Genomic DNA, 19,012 nt, shown 5'->3' with positions numbered 1-19,012 from the left:
GAAGCCTGCTGCCCTCCAGGCCACCTTCAGCCTGGCAGGATCAAGGGCTCGGCCTGTTGCCACAGCTGCCACCAGTGGCCTCTAGCTGGTATTCTGCCACTTTGGGGCAGGTATAACGGGCCTTGCCAATGAAATGTGAGTGCAAATGACACAAAAATGCATTTAACAAAATTCAGGGGAATTTCCTGGTGGTCCAGTGGACTGGGCTCTCTCACTGCTGGGTTCAATCCCTGGTCAGGGAAATAAGATCCCACAAACCACAGAGGAGCCAAAAGAAAAAAAAAAATCAACACCCCTTCATGATAAAAATTCTCAGCAAACTCAGACTAAAGGAGAACTTTCTCAGTCTGATGAAAAGCATCTACAAAGAAGCTACAGCTAACAGCATACTAGATAGTGAAAGACTGAAAGATTTCCCCCTAATACTGAGAACAAGGTGAGGATGTCTGCTCCTACCCCATGCCTCTTCAACGTTGCCGGGGGGTGGTGGGGGGCACCTAGCTTGTGCAGTAAGGAAAGAGAAATAAGAGGCTTACAGATTGGAAAGGAAGAAATAAAACTCTATTTGTGGACAACATGATTGTCCACATGGGAAATCTCAGAGAATCTAATATATTGCCTGCCTGACCCCTCGGGTTTGAGTTTGCACATTGTCAAAACAGCTACTTCATGCATGGATGTCTGCTCTCCAGCTAGACTGTGAAGTACCTGGTGTCTGGTATCATGTCTTCAAAAGAAGTGGTAAAAAAAAAAATTAAGAAGAAGTGGTATCTAGGGTCTCTTTCAGTGCCGGCGGTCTACTGTTTTGCATCCCCCGTGGCTTCCTGTTCTGTGAGATTGATGGCTGAGCTGGTTTGTAGCAAAGAACCAAGTGGCTTGGTACCTTCTTCCTGGGCATCTCTGCTCACCACCTCCCTCCTCCCTTTGTCTCTTTTTTCTTCTACTGCCCTTGGCCTTTTCTAACACCCTCTATACCCTCTACCCTGCAGTCTGTCCCAGCAGCCCCAGATGCTTATGCCCACGGTCACATCCAGGACTGGCAATGCCAACCCACCATTGGGGAGACGGGGAGGAGCCCACTCCATGGGCACATGCCATGGGACCCATCTACTCCCTGTGAGAGCCTGGCCCAGGCCTGCAGCTGTCAGCAGGGTCTGCCCCTTCTGGACCCTGGCCGATGGATGCCTTCCTGGGGTTCCAGATCCAAGCCAAGAACCTGGCATTAGAGCCCAGTGATGGCCCCTTTGATCCACTGGACCAGAGCTAACAAATGGTGAGAATTGGTTGTGCACCCAAGCAGGGGGAGGTGCAGCCTAAAAGCTGGACAGGCAGGAGGGGTGGGATCTCAGAGGGCTCTGAGCATTCTGTTGCCAACCTCTGAATGTCAAAAAATTCCTCCAATTCCCACATGATTCTGATTTCCACTTTGTAGCTAATAATTGAGAAAACTCAGAATGACCAAAAATTCCTAGACAATCAGCCACCCTTTTGTTATATTGTTATACATTTGAAAATATAATACATGCATGTGATTAAAAGTTGAACAAGTACAGAGGGTATAACAAATCTCTTTACTATTCTCCGTCTGAGGCCTCCAATTCCCGGTCCAGAGGAAACCACCATTCCTGGTTTGTGGGCAGCAATGCTCTGAAGTGAAGTTTTATTTTATTAAGTACAAAATCAACTAGACATTCTTTAAACAAGAGGCCATATGTGTGGGAGGCAGACTGTTTATCCTGAAAACACAGCTCTGGCCCCTGAGGATTCTCAGATCTGGGACCGAACAGTTAACTAATTCATCGCTCACTTACATGGGAGCCACTGAGAGATCTGGAGCAGGAGAGAAATGCCATGAGAGAGGGTTAAAAAGACCCAGGGGTGTCTGTGGAGGCAAAGAACTCACAAAAATGGCATGAGAGGCAGGGCAGATGGGAGGGTTCCACCCCCAACCCCAGTCCTTCAGTCTCCAGCCCTAAGGCTGACAAATTGGATGTGCCACGTGGGAGTCCCTCCCTTTCCTGTTGCCTCTGAGTCTTGGGGCCCAGAGTGTGCAAGGGCTGTGGTCAGTGGGCCTGATGAAGCCAAGTGGGGGCAAAGGGGGGACCCCAACGTAGATGCTGGGCTCTACCCCCTCATGTCAGCCAGCCTCCCTCTTCCCTCGCCCCCATGCCTCTCTCACCTTTGATCTCCTTATCGCCAGCCTCTCCGGTGGCTTCATTAGGGAGCTGCCCCAGTTAATGAGTTCTCCGGGCTGCATGGCCCACATGCCCTCCCGCTGGGGTGAGGACTTCACACCTCTGGGGCCTGTGTTTTGACAAGTGCCGGAGCCAGTGGCTCTTGCTCCCCTGGCCCGAGCCTGCCGTCGCCTGCCAACGTGTAAGGCTGGGAAATGAGGCCTTGGGGCAGCCCCACCAAGCGGAGGTGAGAGTTCAGTCGGGGTCCTTGGCCAGGGTGGGGGCAGGCAGGAAAGGGCAGCACCCTCTCAGGCTGGGGCCCCCGTCTCAGCCTTCCCGCTAGGAACCAGCCGGCTTCCTCAGGCCAAGCCTGGGTCCTGAGCGCTCTCCCCCTCCCACCTCCCAGCCTCAGCGCCCTCATTTTCCCCGGCCAGGCCCTCTGACATAGGAGTGCTAATCAAAGGTGCAATGTGAATACTGCCCTTGCAGCCCCTAATCCCCATCCCCTCCGGAGCCAGAGGCCCCAGGAGAAGGAAGCAGCTCTCTGCTACCGCCAGCCTGTTTGGCATCAGCAGGCGCACCTCCTGGGAAGCTCCTAATTTGGGTGTTTCCTACTGCCAGGGATCTTCCCGCCACACCTCGGCACCAGCCTGAGAGGCAAGCCCTTTCAGGGGAGCGATTGTCATTCATGAAGTCCCCACCTTTAGACAGCCTAGGACACCCCTCTGGGGTGTGGCCCGTGTGGCTTAGAATAGAACCCCTGCCCTGCCATGTACCACTTGTGTCACTTGGGTAACTCACTCTCCATCTCTGGGCCCCGGCCTCTGCTTCTGAGCCATGAGTAATACCTACTGTGCTGACGTGATGTGGGTATCATTACCTCGCTTTGTAGTTAAAGACACGGAGGAGCCAAGCGGCGGTCCTATGTCACATGGCTAGTAGGGGCAGAGCTGGGATCCATTTGGCTCTGTCTGAGACCAACGCCAGTGTTCTGTCCGACCACCAGCTCCCCTGTCTCCTCTGGAGGACTTGATTGGCTCCTTTCCTCCTGGAGGGCCGCCTGGAGAGTGAGGGTGCCGAGGTGGGGACGACGCCCCATAGTCCTCAAGCCCCCATGAAACCTCATTACGAGTCACTGGGACCTGTTGAGATGTAAAAAGAAAAACGTTTCCAGACCCACCCTGGAGCTGCTTGAACCAGAATCCCTGGAGGAGATTCTGGGTGTGAAAAGTAAAATCTCCCAAGAATTATGAAGCTTGGCCCCTTTTGAGAAGCGATGCCCTATAGTGAGCACCCCCCAATCCAGAGAGTGGAAAAGGCACAGGGAGTGCCCAGCCCCCCACCATGGAGCCTAAGCCCCACTGGGTCGTGGATAGATGAGGCCGTGCTTGTGCTGGAGAGGGGGCAGCAGCCACCTGGAGCCCAGAGCAGTCAGAGGGCCCAGCAGGAAGGCTCCCAACTTCTCCTCCACCTCCCTCCTTCCCCATCAGCCTCCCAGCTAAGGCCCCGGAAGCTCCCGGGAAGCCCCTTCCAACTGAGATCAGCCCCTCTCCTCACACCTTTAGCTCCCGGAGCCACCGAGTTGGCAAGCCATATGGAATAGATTATTCTGGACCCATGATAATCTGATTATCTTGGTCATGGATCAGCTGGGTGCACAGCCAGTGGAAGTCACAGGAGGCAAAGGGGTGATGAGGAGGGAGGGGGTGGGAGGAAAGGAGAGAGATTTGTCAGATTCCGGGAAAGGCTCCAGAGGAAGTGCCAGAATCTCCCCTGTTCTGGGAGCTGGGCTGAGAATGCAGGGTAAGTAGATTGTGCCCTTCTCCTTAGGGGTGTCACATTTATGCTCCTTCACTTCATCTGGGTAAGTGGAGGAGGGTCTAAGCCTTATAGTGAAATATGGGGAAACTGAGGCATAAAGGGGTTAAGTAGTTGAACCAGCCCAGAGCAAAGATGTAGACATGTGAATGTAGGGAAACTTGTCACACGGCTCCTCAGTTTGTATGGCTGTAAAATGGAGCAGGGACCCCCAACTGCCTGCTGAGCTGTCCTGGGAGACTGCATGCCTTGATTGCAAAGCACCGTCTCAGGCCAGAGGGCTGCCCCTGGGTGTCCAGTGTCCCTGCAATCCCAGCCACAGACAGCAGAGGGCGCTACCCAACCACCTAGGACCTGGGGATCTGAGCTGGGCAGACCTCCTGCCAACCGGTCAGAGGCCCTTTTTTTCTGGGGCCAGGGCCAGTGCGGGTTGGGGGTGGTGGGCTCTGGGAGCTAAGCAGGTGTGGCAGAGATGCTGGGGCTGGCTTAAGAAATAGGTGAAGCTGGCTTAGTGCCAGCGTGATGGGCCGTGTGACCCCAGACAGTCCACTTGCCCTCTCTGGACCCCAATTTGCTCATCTGTCCACTGGGAAAAACATACCCCTGTATGCAGAAAGGCAGAGCAAGATGGAGCCCAGAGGAATGAGGAGAGGGGGACGGGCTCAGGAGGGCAGGGGCCAAACAGGGCTGAGGTCTCCCTACCTTCCCTACACACCTCTGGAAGCAGAGGTTGAAAACAATCAGACCACAGGTTGACCGAAACTCTAGGCTCGCCAGCTCCCCAGTGGGGATTTGCAGGCCCAGCTCAGCTGCCAACTTGGGGCGCATCCAACACCAGCACCTGCTGAAAGCACAGGATAGAGCTCCCTCCAGGCAGGACGCACAGGTTTCAGGCTCCTTCTAACCCCACCCCTGCCCTGGCTGACTGCACAGCAGAACAGTGAGGTGCCAGGACAATGATGAGGCTCCTGCCAAGTCACTGGGTGGCTCAGGCTCTCAGCCAGCTCCAGGTCATCCTTCCCAAGGTCAGGGGAAGGAGCGCACCTCTGCCTCCCCTCCCCCGAGGTATCTGTCTTCAGACCCAATAAGCAGCAGAGTGGGTCTAGGACTGAGCTGGAATGCCTAGGCAGGACCTGGGAGAGTAAACAGCCTCTGGGCATAGGATCCTTCACCAGAGGCTGGGGGACAGTGACATCCCTGGACAGAGTGGAGAACATGTTGGGGGCAAGGATAGAGCTTAAGTTGACCAGATAATAAATCAAACAGAAGAAGGGTCTTAGATGGTCAGTACTGATTATGTGCCAAAGACTAAGGATAGGATGAACTCAGTCCTTGGTTCTAGAGGTTTCCCCACCAAGAGAAATCCAAGATCCAGCCCTTGGCTAAGCCGAGGAAGTTTCCTTCACCCTTGGAGATTACGCACCAACCCAGGCCCTGGGAGTGCAAGGTCAGCGCCCGGCACAGGTGGCCAGGCTGGCTGAGGCCCCTGGGAGTGCTGACATGTGCCGCTGGCTGCTCACAACAAGGTTGGCCTCAACAACCCACCCCCATGGCTCCCCAAGGCTGGCCTGAGGCTTCAGAACAGCCTCAGCATGCCCTTTGCCCAGGGGGTTCCCTGATGGGGAATTCATCCTGATAAGAAAAAATTAAAGGTGCAAGTGAAGATGTACTGTTGAGTGACAGAACCAAACTGCAGAAAAATCCCTTCAGTATGACTCGACTGATATAAGGAAAAGCAAAAGAAAACAAAAATCTAAAAACCAACCCCTACACATAAAGGCATCAAATGATACCATGCATTTTGTAAGGCTCTACTGTATGTATGTGCGTAAATGCATACTTACCAAGTCTGTGATAATGTACCAGGACTTACTTGGTGTGGGAGTGGAAGAAGGGCTGGGTTCTGAGGTGTGATAAAGGGAGACTTTAATCATATCTGTAATGTCTAAAATTTTTACAAGGAGTTTGCATTCATATGTGACATGTGCAATTTAAAAATAACTTTTAAGGGGCTTCCCTGGTGGCACAGTGGTTGGGAATCCGCCTGCCAATGCAGGGGACATGGGTTCGAGCCCTGGTCTGGGAGGATCCCACATGCCGCGGAGCAACTAAGCCCGTGCGCCACAGCTACTGAGCCTGCGCTCTAGAGCTCACGAGCCACAGCTACTGAGCCCACATGCCACAACTATTGAAGCCCACGCACCTAGAGCCCGTGCTCCACAGCAGGAGAGGCCATAGCAGTGAGAGGCCCGTGCACCATAACAGGAGTGGACCCTGCTCACCCCAACCAGAGAAAAGCCCAGCGCAGCAGCGAAGACCCAATGCAACCAAAAATAAGATAAATAAAATAAATAAATGTAAAAAAACAATAATAACTTTTAAAATATAAGGATACACCTATGTGGAAAACTTTAAGGCATCTCAGTATATGCTAGAGAATTTGTTACCTAAACTGTTACTGCCACACCATGGAGTACTAGGCATGCCTTAAAAAATCTCATTGCAGAAATAAATACAGCTACTGATATGGAAAAGTTATTCATACATTAGTGAGAAAAGGTCACAAAACAACATGCTCTTTATATATCCAAAGAATTGAAAGCAGGGGCTAGAACAAATATTTGTCCACCAACATTCATAGCAACATTATTCATAATAGCTAAAAAGTGGAAACCACCCAGATGTCTATCAACTGATGAATGGATAAACAAAATGTGGTATAAATGTACAATGAAATATTATTCAACCATAAGAAGGAATGAAGTTTGGGCACATTCTACACTGTGAATGAACCTTGATGACATGAAATAAGCCAGACACCAAAGGATAAATACTGTATGATTAGACTTATATGAGAGGTACCTAAAATAGGCAAATTCATAGAGACAGGAAGCAGATGAGAAGCTACCAGGGGTTGGGGGCTGGGGGTAAAGGGGAGTTTTTGCTTAATGGGTACAGAGTTTCTACTTGAGATGATGAAAAAGTTTTGGAAATAGAAGTGGTGATGGTTGCACACCATTGCAAATGTAATTAATGCCACTGAATTGCACATTTAACAACGGTTTAGATGGCAAATTTATGTTATATATATTTTACCACAATTTAAAGGAATTTTAAATCTAACATGTAAAAAATATTGAACTGTACACTTCAAACAGGTGAATTATGGTATGTGAAGTATATCTCAATAAAGCTGTTATAAAAAAGAGAATATATATTACCAGAAGCTTCAGAAAATGGGAAAAAGAACTCAACATGCTCCCTCGATGCCTCTGTCTCCATACTCTGTACTTGTAGGGATGCTCAGAAAAGATTAGGATGCAGAGATATGGATCAACGTGTTAACCTGGTTCTCTCCGGGTGGATGGAAGTGTGGGCTTTAAAATTCCCTTCTTTTTGATTGTATTTTCTCACTTCTTTGTAATGATTATGCATTGCTTTTATAAATTAAAAAATAAAGAAAAGGAAGGGAGGGAGGAAGAAAAAGACTTTGCAGCCCCCTTCCCTCCCTTGTTTGCATTCCAGTAGTAGAGCTGGTGGACCCAAGCCCCCTTATAGCTTTTGGAGATCAGGCTGGGGAGGCTGGGTCTTCCCTCGCAGAGCCTGCAGGAGTGAGCACCAGTCATTCTCCTCCTTTGTCCCTCCCTAGAGCTGCAGGACCACAGATGGTCACTCCTCCCCAGCAGGGCAGGCAGGCAATACTCACGTAGTCCCACATGCTGAACACCTGATGCTGCATCTGATCCTCCTGGCAAGGACACCCATTTCATAGATGAGGAGACTGAGGCTCAGATGGGGACTGAGCCCAGGCATGGATAGTCCTAGGCCTGAGCCACCTCTACTGCGCCTTGTCGCCCAAGGAGATGGACCAGGCAGCCCTGGGGCCTCTGCAGGCCCTTCCACACCAGCCTCCTTGGCTCAGCCTTGTTGGAGGAAGAACGTCGAGTCCACCTCCATGCCCCCGGCCTGCTGGGCAGCTCCCCAGATGCCTCTGGCCCCAGGCACTAGTGGCCATGTCCTTCCCACTTTTTCCCACGTTCCCTCCTATCGGATCCTCTGCCCACTCCCAGCGCCCCGCCTGTGATGTGACCGCAGTCTCCTGACTGGTTTCCTGCCTCCAGCTCTTTACCGCCCAACCCCACTCCCTCCTCAGAATTTCTGTGGGTCTCATTGCCTCCCTAAGAGTCCAAACTCCTCATTCAGCAGGACTTTCCAACCCCACCCAGCTCCCACTTGCTTGTCCACACCCCTCCCACCCTCCCCACCTCCAACCCAGGGCTCCAGACCACTTGGAATCACCCCAATTAGCCCTGGGCTTCCCTGCTTCCAGACTTGAGCTCACACCTTTCCCCTCGGCCAGGAATGCCCCACCTCCACGTGGAGAAAATCCACAATTTCAGGTCCCTCCCTTCCTCCTGGGACCTGCACTGATCACCTGGCCAGGTGGCTCCGCTTTGTTGTCCATGGGCGCCCCGCACTCCAGGGCCCCACAGACTCAGAGCCAATTTTTTTTTTTTTTTTTTTTTTTTTTTTGCTGTACATGGGCCTCTCACTGCCGTGGCCTCTCCCGTTGTGGAGCACAGGCTCCGGTCGCACAGGCTCAGCGGCCATGGCTCACAGACCCAGCCGCTCCGCGGCATGTGGGATCCTCCCGGACCAGGGCACGAACCCGTGTCCCCTGCATCAGCAGGCGGACTCTCAACCACTGCGCCACCAGGGAAGCCCTCAGAGCCAATTTTTTTTCCTCCTCCAACTCTCAGCTCCCAGAGGGCAGCAGAGACTCCTCCCTCCCTGGAGCCTCAGCCCCCTGGTTCAGAACAGTGTTTCCCAATGATGGGGTGCATGGCCTTTGTGGGTTTGAATTGTGGTTCTGGGGGACCTAAAGCAAAGGAAGTGGCCTCTCTGGGCCTGGTTTCCCTAGCTCAGCAAGCAGGGAAGAGCAGGCTGTCAGGCCTGGGGTTTGAGCACTGAACGGGCTGCTGCAGGCACAGCGCTGGGTGCCGTGTGGTGTGGAAATGCTCAGAGACCAGTAGTCTGAGGCCCGGTCAGGGTGAATTCAGTTCCAGGGGCTACTCTGTGACCTTGCCTGGTGGCTGTCAGCCTCTGGTGACACTGATGGTGCCTGCCTGGCAGGGCCTGGTCATCGGGCTTCCCTGGCTGTGCCCAGAGTCACGCACCAGCCCCTGGGGTCAGGGGAGGGGAGTATCCGGGCAGGCTGACTCAGGGCTCCCGGAGCGAGGGGCCCATGCAGGCCCCCCTGCACCCCGCTCCCCGTTCCAAGGACGCAGGCTCTGCCTTTTCCTTGGGCCTCCCAGGATGGGGACCTGCAGCCTCCCACCCCCATCCCAGAAGGGCTTTCCACGGTTTCTGAGGGGACCTGCTGCCGGGCTGTTTTGGAGGCCCCTGCACACCCTCGTTCCCAAGTTGACACCTTCTGCCCTGGGGGAGGCGGCATTGTGTCAACAGGCAGACGGGAGGTGTGAAGGCAGCCACAGTGGCCAAGGGGGAGGCTGGGCTGGCCCTCGCTGCTGGCTGGTAATGAGAATACCACACGGCCCCTGCATGCAGCCCCCTTCCCTCCCATGTTCCCACAGCCTGACCACCCCCAGGGCCTGGCAGGGACCCAAGGGGAAGGAAGGGAAAGAAAACCTAGGGGGCAGAGGCCAGCCCTTAAACTGGCTCCACGTCCTTGGGCCTATTCCCACCTGCACCACCTGCCCAGGGAGAAAGAGCGGGTGGAGAACTTCCTGGAGCAGGGCTGGGGGTAAACAAACACAGGTGAGGCCTGCGCTAAGCCACCCAGAGCAGGCTGAACAGAGGCCATGCCCTCCGCAGCTCCTCGCAGGGCCGGGGCTCAGGGAGCACATTCTGACCCCAACCTGGGCCTCTGCCCTTCCCATCTGACTGGTGGTCTGGGGCAAAGTCCTGGGAAGTCGATCAGGGGCTGATGGGACGGAGGCCCCTGTTGCTTCACTTGTATAATAGGAATACTGATGTGGACACTGCCTGCCTCGTAGTGCCAAGCTGACTGGTGCCAAGCCGGCGAGCTGAGCCAAAGGTCACGTGGCCCTGTGGTTCCGGCCCTGAGAGCAGGCCCAGCTGAGCCCGAGCTGCCGGCACACAGAAGAACAGGGGTGGGAGTGTCACGAGCGCTGAAGCACATGGGAGGCCTTATTCTGCCCTCCCCCCGCCCAAGATGTCCTGAAGCCAAGGTCTCCTGTGGCTCCCTCGCCCTGAGACTCCCCAGGGGACAGCTCCTGTCCTCTCCCTGATTCTTGGCCTCAGCTCTGAAAGTACCTCAGGGATCATCAGGTCCAAACGCCTGTTTTATGGTACCTGTCAGTGTTGGCAGAGACAACAGCAAGCTATCCCCTCCAGCTCCTGCAGGTACTCAGCTGCCTTCTTCTCGACCACCTCCATGTGGCCATTCACCCCCTCACAAGACAGCCCCTGTGATCTTAGAAAGGCCTTCAGACTCTCCCTGGAGTATCCCCTCGAGGCATCTGGAGACAACTCTCACATCCCCTGTGTCTTTTCCTTTTTGGATGAAACATTCCCAAGTCCTTCAGCTATTTCTCTGGTGACCTGGCTTCAAGCCCCTCACTAACCTCCCCCTCCTGAGCTAGGGTTTATCCCCTGCCCTCATAAACTGTGGCCCCCAGATTTGACCACTTACCCCGCATAGGCAATAAGAGACCACTGCCTCTTTGATTGAAGATCCCCTGTTTCTTGCAAACGTGAATGGGATCACATTTGATTTTCATGCCCTTGGTGCCTAGAAGGCAACGACTACCATGCCCTTTCCACAGTTGCTGCTGGTTACATGATGTCTCCTAACCCTCAACTTAGAGGGAGGGTACATAGGGCTCTGTTGATTCTACCTTATTAGTAATGAGATCCGATCAGTTGTTCCAGCCTGCCAGAATCTCTTTAGATCCTGGCTGTAACCCAGTTAACTTCTTGGGTTTGGATCTTACCCCCAATTAGATCAGTCCGTATCTTCATTCAAGATCATAATGCTGGGGCTTCCCTGGTGGCGCAGTTGTTAAGAATCCGCCTGCCAACGCAGGGGACATGGGTTCGAGCCCTGGTCTGGGAAGATCCCACGTGCCGCAGAGCAGCTAAGCCCGTGCACCACAACTACTGAGCCTGCACTTTAGAGCCCACGAGCCACAACTACTGAAGCCTGCGCACCTAGAGCCCGTGCTCCGCAACAAGAGAAGCCACCGCAGTGAGAAGCCTGTGCACCTCAACGAAGGTAGCCCCCGCTGGCCGCAACTAGAGAAAAGCCCGCACACAGCGATGAAGACCCAACACAGCCAAAAATAAATAAATAGAATAAGTAAATTAAAAATAAATAAATTAATTTAAAAGATCATAATGCTGCCCATGACGAGGCTGGGAATAGAGTTGGTGGCACATCACTAGAGACCTTCCTCTAGGTGAACATCCATCCATTCAACTGTGGGAACACTGAATCTGTTATGAATTCACTTAACTTAAGCTCACATGGCCCCATTTGTCGACAAGGATAATCTAGGAACTTTTTTTAAATAATTTTTTTAAAATAAATTTATTTGTTTAATTAATGGGTTCTAGGTACATGGGCTTCAGTAGTTGTGGCACGCAGGCTCAGTAGTTGTGGGCTCTAGAGTGCAGGCTCAGTAGTTGTGGTGCACGGGCTTAGTTACTCAGCAGCAGTTGGGATCTTCCTGGACCAGGGCTCAAACCCATGTCCCCTGCATTGGCAGACAGATTATTAACCACTGCGCCACCAGGGAAGCCCTGAACTTCTTTACTATGTGAACAGGCATTATGTTTGGCTGCTCATAGCACACACCCAAACTGACAATGACTTAAACAAGATGGTAATTTATTATCTCTCACATTAAAGAAATTTAGAGTTAGACTGTTCTGGGCCAGTATGGCACTTCCATGTTGTTATCAGTGCCTCAGGCTTCCTTCTGATCCACCAGCCTTAGGTGTGACTGCTGTCCTTGAGATTGCCTGAGGGTCACAAAATGGTTGCTGAAGCACCAGCCATCACATTTTCCAGGATGAAAATATAAGGGAGTAGAGCCACAGGAGTGTACCTCTCTGCTTTAAAGAGCTTTCCTAGAAGCCCCAAACAATATTCTAATAAATCTCATTGGCCATTCCATCTGCAAGAGAGGCTGGGAAATATAGCTTTTCAGCTGGGCATATCACCGCCCATGATAATACAGAGCCCTGTTATTAAGGGAGAAAGAATAGAGGCTGTAACAGATGCTGTGTGGGCAGCCAGAAGTGTCTGCCACACTAGTGAATATTCTACTGACCATGTTTCTCTGATCTAGCTTCCACCTCCTCCTATCACGGGAAGGAGGGCGGTAAACCTGGTGTTACTATCAGGCTGAGGCTCAGAAGTTAATCACCTTATCTAACAGCACACAGCCATAAATATCCCTCCTTCTACCAGGCGAGTCAGATGAAAGAGAAGTGGAGACTGCTCAAGTGGAAGCCCCTGCGGCCTGGGCCCAGACCTAGCTTGTTCGTGCAGCACCTGGGGCTGGTTTGAGCACACAGGGAGGAATGCCTGAGGGTCCCAGGGCCAGAGACAAGCTGGAAAAGCACCTGGGCCAGGACCCAGCCCACCAGGAGAAGCTGGTTCAGATCCTCCACTTCCTAGCCTTGGTTGGGCCAGTCGGCTGCGGCTCCAGCTCCAGGCACCTGGAGCTCTTCCATTGCCTCTGCACTGCAGCTCTGGTGACCCCTGCCACAGGCCAGGAGCTGGAGTGCCCTGCTGAGGAGGACTCCCCATGCTGGGTCCCAGAGAAGAAGGGCTGAAGATGGAGGAGAGGGTAGGGCAGGATGCCTGAGGCCTGGTGCTAGAGTGAGGAAGGAAGGAATCATCTTGTAGGGCCAAGGCTAAAGATGTCGGCCCTCTTCCCCACAATCCAATCTAGTCCTTTACCCACTTTATTCTGCTGCCCCTGAACTTACTATAAGCAAGACTTATAGGCTCTATTCTAAGCTCTACAACATGCGTTCTTACTTTGTCCCAACAATTGCCCTGGAAATCAGAATTCCCACTTCATAGATGAGAAAACTGAGGTTAAGTTGCCCAAGTTCTGAGAGCTTGGAAGGGATGACCCTGAGACTCTAAACCCAGATCTGTCTGATTCCATAGCCCAGCCTCTTAACCATTAAGCCATACTGTCTCCCTGTGCTAAGTGAGTGGGGCTGGTGACAGTGTGCCCCTGTGCTCCCAGAGCCTGGCTGAGGGGCCCAGTGAAGAGCTAGGGGCCACAGCAAACCAGCTCCAGGGCCTCACCTCCCAGAACTTATGCTCTGCCATCCCACAGTCAGCCTGAGGCCTGGGCGCCAGGGCTAGCCCAAACTAAGACAGAAGGAGGCCAGGCTATCCTAGAGAAGAAAGGATAGTATGCAGAGCTCTGCTGATGGTGAATTCTCATAATTCACCAAATCCTTTCACAGGAAATCCCTCCAGGCTTGCTCTAATGAGTAGGGGGTGGGGGGAGAGGAGGAATGATTCTGGATATTCAGAACCTTCCTGGGAATCACAAGGCCATTCCACCACTCCATATCTAGCTGCCTGCGCACAAGGCAGCACTCTTTGGCAAAAACTAAAACCATGCTAAAGGTACATCAATGAGGGACTATGGTGTGAGCACTCCATGGAATATTATACTGCAGTGAAAAGGGGTGAGTTGGAACAGTCAGTATCAACAGCACAGCGATCTGACACTTCAGAATCCAGATGAAGAAGTATACATGAGGGACTTCCCTGGTGCTCTAGTGGTTAAAACTCCGTGCTCCCAATGCAGGGGGCCCAGGTTTCAACCCTGGTCAGGGAACTAGATCCCGCATGCCGCAACTAAGACCCAGCACAGCCAAATAAATAAATAAAAAATTTTAAAAAGAAATATACATGAAAACTGATGAATCTTGTTTACAACTGTCAATTACATATATATAAATTTCCTGATAGTACAATATGTCAAGATCTTTATAGTACTGTGCAGCCTTAGACAAATGATGATTTGCCATTATTTTAATCCTAAAAAGTGTGGGACTGTTTTCTAAGTCTCCCTCCCCTTAGGAAAAAGGATTATTATTTTTTTAACCTTGGTTTAAACCCTTTCAGATCATGAAATATTGCATAACTAATTGCTTCTTTCCTGTTTGAAATCAAGGCCATTATTGATTGATTCCACCTTTTGTGTGTGTGATGGACAGATTAAATATGTCCCCTCCTCATTCACAGCAGCTAGAATAAACTAAAAACAGTTGCCCTGACCAACCTTATTCAATGTCAATTATTACTTCATCATAACGTTAGAGTAGTAACTCGGGCATATTTTCTCCAATAATTAAAAAAGAAAGTTCTGAGGAGAAAGTGATGTAATTTCATTATTGAAGGTTTATCTGTACCTCCTGCCATTTAATTTTTTTTCCAGTTAGAATTATCCACTATGATTTAAATGGATGAACATTTAAATCAACTAAGACCAACTATGAGTCAGCTAAACACATCCTGACATGGAATGCTCTCAGATACGCTGCTGAATGAAAAAAAAGCAAGTTACAGGCAAATTGCCATAATGTTACCTCATTTATACTATGTGTTTTCTAAGGATACATATGTTTATGTGAGTGCACAGGGACCAAGTCTGGAAGGACACATGACCTTTGGGAGGGGTTACAGGGACTCCAGCTTTATCTGTCAGGTTTCCATTTCTCATAAAGAGAACATATTAGTTATGTAATCTGTGTAACAAAGTTAATTTTTTAAAATAAATTTATTTATCTATTTATTATTTTTGGCTGCATTGGGTTTTTGTTGTTGCGCGCAGGCTTTCTCTAGTTGCAGCGAGCAGGGGCTACTCTTTGCTGCGGTGCGTGGGCTTCTCATTGCGGTGGCTTCTCTTGTTGCGGAGCACGGGCTCTAGGTGCGCGGGCTTCAGTAGTTGTGGCTCGCGGGCTCAGTAGTTGTGGCGCATGGGCTTAGTTGCTCCGTGGCATGTGGGATCTTCCCAGACCAGGGCTTGAACCTATGTCCCCTGCATTGGCAGGCGGATTCTTTTTTTTTTTTTTTTTTTGCGGTACACGGGCCTCTCACTGTTGTGGCCTCTTCCATTGTGGAGCACAGGCTCCGGACGCACAGGCTCAGCGACCATGGCTCACAGGCCTAGCCGCTCCGCGGCATGTGGGATCTTCCCGGATGGGGGCATGAACCCGTGTCCCCTGCATCGGCAGGCGGACTCTCAACCACTGCGCCAACAGGGAAGCCTGGCAGGCGGATTCTTAACCACACTGCGCCACCAGGGAAGTCCCTAAGAGTTAAGTTTTAAAAATAGTCACAAAAATACTACAAGGCCATTTATTACTTCAGGCTGCTGAGGGCTAATCTATTCCTGAATCATCATGTTAACCTTTAGTTACTGATTACTGATTTTTTTTTTAATGTCACACTTCTGCTGAAAAGTCCATTTGGCTTCCCATTGCCTTGGCAGTAAAATACAACTTCTCAGCCTGGCCCCAGCCAAGGTGAGCTCCTGCTCTCCACATCGCCCACCCCACCTTGCACACCATTCCTGAAGCACACTGGGAAGTCCCACTGCCAGGCCTTTGCTTATGCAGTTTCCACATTCAGAATGCTCTCCACCTGCCTCGCTCCCTACCCAAGTCCTACCCATTGTTCAAGGCCCAGCTGTGACCTCTCCGCCTCTGTGGCCAGAGCGTGACAGTCCCTCCGAGTTCAGCCTCTTCTCTGAAGATTACGAAGAACACTGATGCCTCCTTTAAATTGTAATCATTGCTGAGGGGTGGGAGCTTTTACTTTTAAACTTCACTGTGTCAAAGGTCATATCATAAGACTACAGCAACAGTCCTCTGAGCAGATACTATAATTAGTATTCCTGTTTGAAGAGCTGTAGTTCAGGCTCAGAGCTGCCCAAGGGCAACACAGCTAGCTAGTGGTGGAGCTACTAATTACATAACGTTTACTTCTCTCTCCCACAAGACTGAAATCCCATGAGAGCACAGACCACAACTACCTTGTTCACTCTGGTATGCCTGACATTTACCAGTTGCTAAATAAATATGTATTAAATAATGCCTACAAGCATCTTGAAATGTAAGTACTTTCTTAATAAAATGGTAGCAGCAAACATTTAGCCCACTTGCCAGGCTCATTCTAAGTGGTCCCATGGATGGTTTCACTTAGTACCAGCAACCATCCTAGGTGGTGGGTATTTTATTTACTGCCACAGGGATGAGGCAACTTGAGCCTCAGAGGAGTTAAGTGAACTGCCCAAGGTCACACAGCAAATAAAGAAGGTCTGATTCAGGCCTGCCTGGGGGCCCACATTCCCCCATTTTCATCACTCACTACACTCCATGCCTCTTCTTCAGGCTGCTCTGTACTATTTCTCAGGGAAAGAAACTAACTGTGGACAGTGAGATGACTTTCTCGGTGTCACTCAGCAAAGCAGCAAGTGCGGGCTCTGGGAACCCAGGAACGGTCCACCTGTATGTCCCCTCCTTCCCCAACCCCTTTCCCGCCATCACTGTGAGCAAGTCCCGCGGGGTTTGTCTTGACGCCTTATCCAGCACACTTGTAGGCACTGGGTGGGAGTTACTGGGTACAGCCTCCCAGAGGGTGGTGATGAGGGAGGCGGCCACTCTTTGCGGGGGTCCTTGAGTCACTTGAGGGGCAGCCTGGCTGCCCCCTGACGATGGCACTGCCCACCACTGTCAGGGTCCCGGGCACTCACCGGAGCAGTGGATGAGGCGGAGTGGGTGGGAACACAGTGAGAAGCTTAGCAGCTCCATCCAGATGCGAATTGTACCTCCCACACTTCCCGGGCTGCAGGGGCCTCCATTAGAGCCCCCGAGGAGTCAGAATCCACACCTCTGCAAATGGGCCCGCTTTCCCAGGGCGCCCCCTGCCCAGACCTTCCCTGGGCTCTGTGGGTTTTGACACCTCTCTGTAACGTGGCGGGGGTCCACCTCGCACCTTTGGTCCAGATAAAAGCTCAGTCCTGGAGGTGGCCGGCCCAGCCTCCCAGAGCCCGCAGCCCCGGCCATGGCCCAGTCCCCACCTCTGCAGGGCCTCCTCGGCCACGACCACTGGATCTTCCCTCAGGGTTGGGGCTGGACCGGCCACTCAGACTCCACGTCCCCGGCCTCCTCCTCGGATTCGTCAGGCTCCTGCCCCTGCGACCGTGCCCGCGGCCCCTCGCAGCCGGCGCCCCCAGCCCGCAGCGCCTCAGGGGCCGCCTCGACGGCACCCGGACGTGCGCGGACCCGGCCGGCAGGCGGGCAGCGGCAGAGCGCCAGCGAGCGTGAGAAGCTGCGCATGCGCACGCTCGCCCGCGCCCTGCACGAGCTGCGCCGCTTTCTGCCGCCGTCCGTGGCGCCCGCCGGCCAGAGCCTGACCAAGATCGAGACGCTGCGTCTGGCCATCCGCTACATCGGCCACCTGTCGGCCGTGCTGGGCCTCAGCGAGGAGAGCCTGCAGCGCCGGCGCCGGCGGCACAGCGACGCGGTGCTCCCTCGAGGCTGCCCGCTGTGCCCCGACGGCGGCCCCGCGCAGACGCAGACGCAAGGGTGCGGCCCTGGCTCAGCCGCTAGCGCCGCGGTGTCCTGGGGGTCCCCGCCCGTCTGTCCCGGAGCCCTAGCGGCGCCCGAGCGCCTGGGGAGCAGGGTCCCCGATATGGGTCCCTGGGTGACACCCCCTTACTGCCCCGGGATGCAGTCGCCCCCGCAGCTGTCCCAAGGGAGAGCCCCTGACGCGGCCCGTTGGACGCCGCCCCAAGCCTGTTCCGGAACGCAGACACCCCCAGAGCCCCGGAACCAGGCCACGCCCTGGACCTCGCCCCCCGCAATGGAGCTGGCTGCAGTGTACCAGGTACGCGCCCAGGCTCTCTCCGCTTCCCTCGGAGTGGTCCCCAGGCTTCAATTGGAAACGGAGGGGGTGAGTAAGCTCTAGTCTTCAGAGAATCTTATGCTTTTTAGATCCCGGGTTACCTAATCCAACCCTGGTTAGGGATGGAAATCTGAAGGGAGGATGAAGAGGACCCTAACCTCCTTGGGGAAAGAGGTGGGGCTCTGGGAAGTTAAGGCCACCACCACCTCTACCTAGAAGCCTTCACAGTCATGTGGAAGAGGGGGGAATCTTTAGACTTGCTTTCAGAGTCCAGGGTGGAAGGTAGCAGGGGCCTTCAGGTAATTCAGGAAATTCCTTGCAAGTGCTCCATCAAGGTTTGAGGGGGAGGGAGGCCTGGCTGCCCCAGGGGTAGGGGCTTCCTAAGTAGATGGGCTTGGAGCTGGTGACCTTCATGCTTTTCTCAAGCTTCCATAAAAAAGCATATTAATAACCAAAATTTATTGAATGCTTACTGTGTGCCCAACACGATTCTTGGTATTTTACATGAATTAACTAACTCATCAGCCCTCCAGCAACCCTGCAAAGTAGGTTTTATTTTCATAATCACCATTTTATAGATGGAAAAACTGAGACTAAAAGAGGTTATCTGAATTCTCATAGCTAGTGAGTGGCAGAGCTGGGTTTTGAACCCTGGCAGTATATCTCCAGAGCTTGTACTCTAAACCACTTTGCTTCACTGGATCCATGGCACCAGGGCAGTTCAGCAGCTGCCAGCCACACTGTGGGGAACATCCAGGTTCAGGATCTCAGGGCATGAGGCAGTGGCCCACTAACCCGCTACTCTTCTCTCTCTCAGGGTATCTCTATGTCTCCGGAGTCCTGTCTGTTGCCAGAAACCCCTCCTGTCCTGCCCCGCCCAGCATGCCAGAGACTCCAGCCTGAGACCCAGTGGGGATGCTGGAGCCACAGTGCAGAGGTGCTGCCCAGCTCGGAGGACCAGGGACCACACCCTGCTTTCCAGCTCAGTGATGAAAGCCCTCCCCAGAGCTCAGGCCTACAGCTCAGTGGCTGCCCTGAATTTTGGCAAGAAGATTTGGAGGGGACTCACCTGGGCATCTTCTACTAA

The 19,012-nt window shown here is 52.7% G+C and overlaps 1 protein-coding gene across 1 annotated transcript; it reads left to right on the top strand.

Moving 5' to 3' along the window:
- Positions 1–17,082: 17,082 nt before the first annotated feature.
- Positions 17,083–19,012, top strand: MESP2 (mesoderm posterior bHLH transcription factor 2; the record flags this gene model as incomplete). The annotated part of the gene is made up of 2 exons (XM_082619014.1): positions 17,083–17,907; positions 18,743–19,012. 2 exons carry the CDS (start codon positions 17,083–17,085, stop codon positions 19,010–19,012), a joined length of 1,095 nt encoding a protein of 364 aa, XP_082475140.1.

The sequence above is a fragment of the Mesoplodon mirus genome, assembly GCF_964341445.2.
Source record: "Mesoplodon mirus genome assembly, chromosome: 4".
NCBI lineage: Eukaryota > Metazoa > Chordata > Mammalia > Artiodactyla > Ziphiidae > Mesoplodon > Mesoplodon mirus.
The sequence above is the reverse complement of the archived record's forward strand: the minus strand, read 5'-3'. Positions and strand labels throughout refer to the sequence as shown.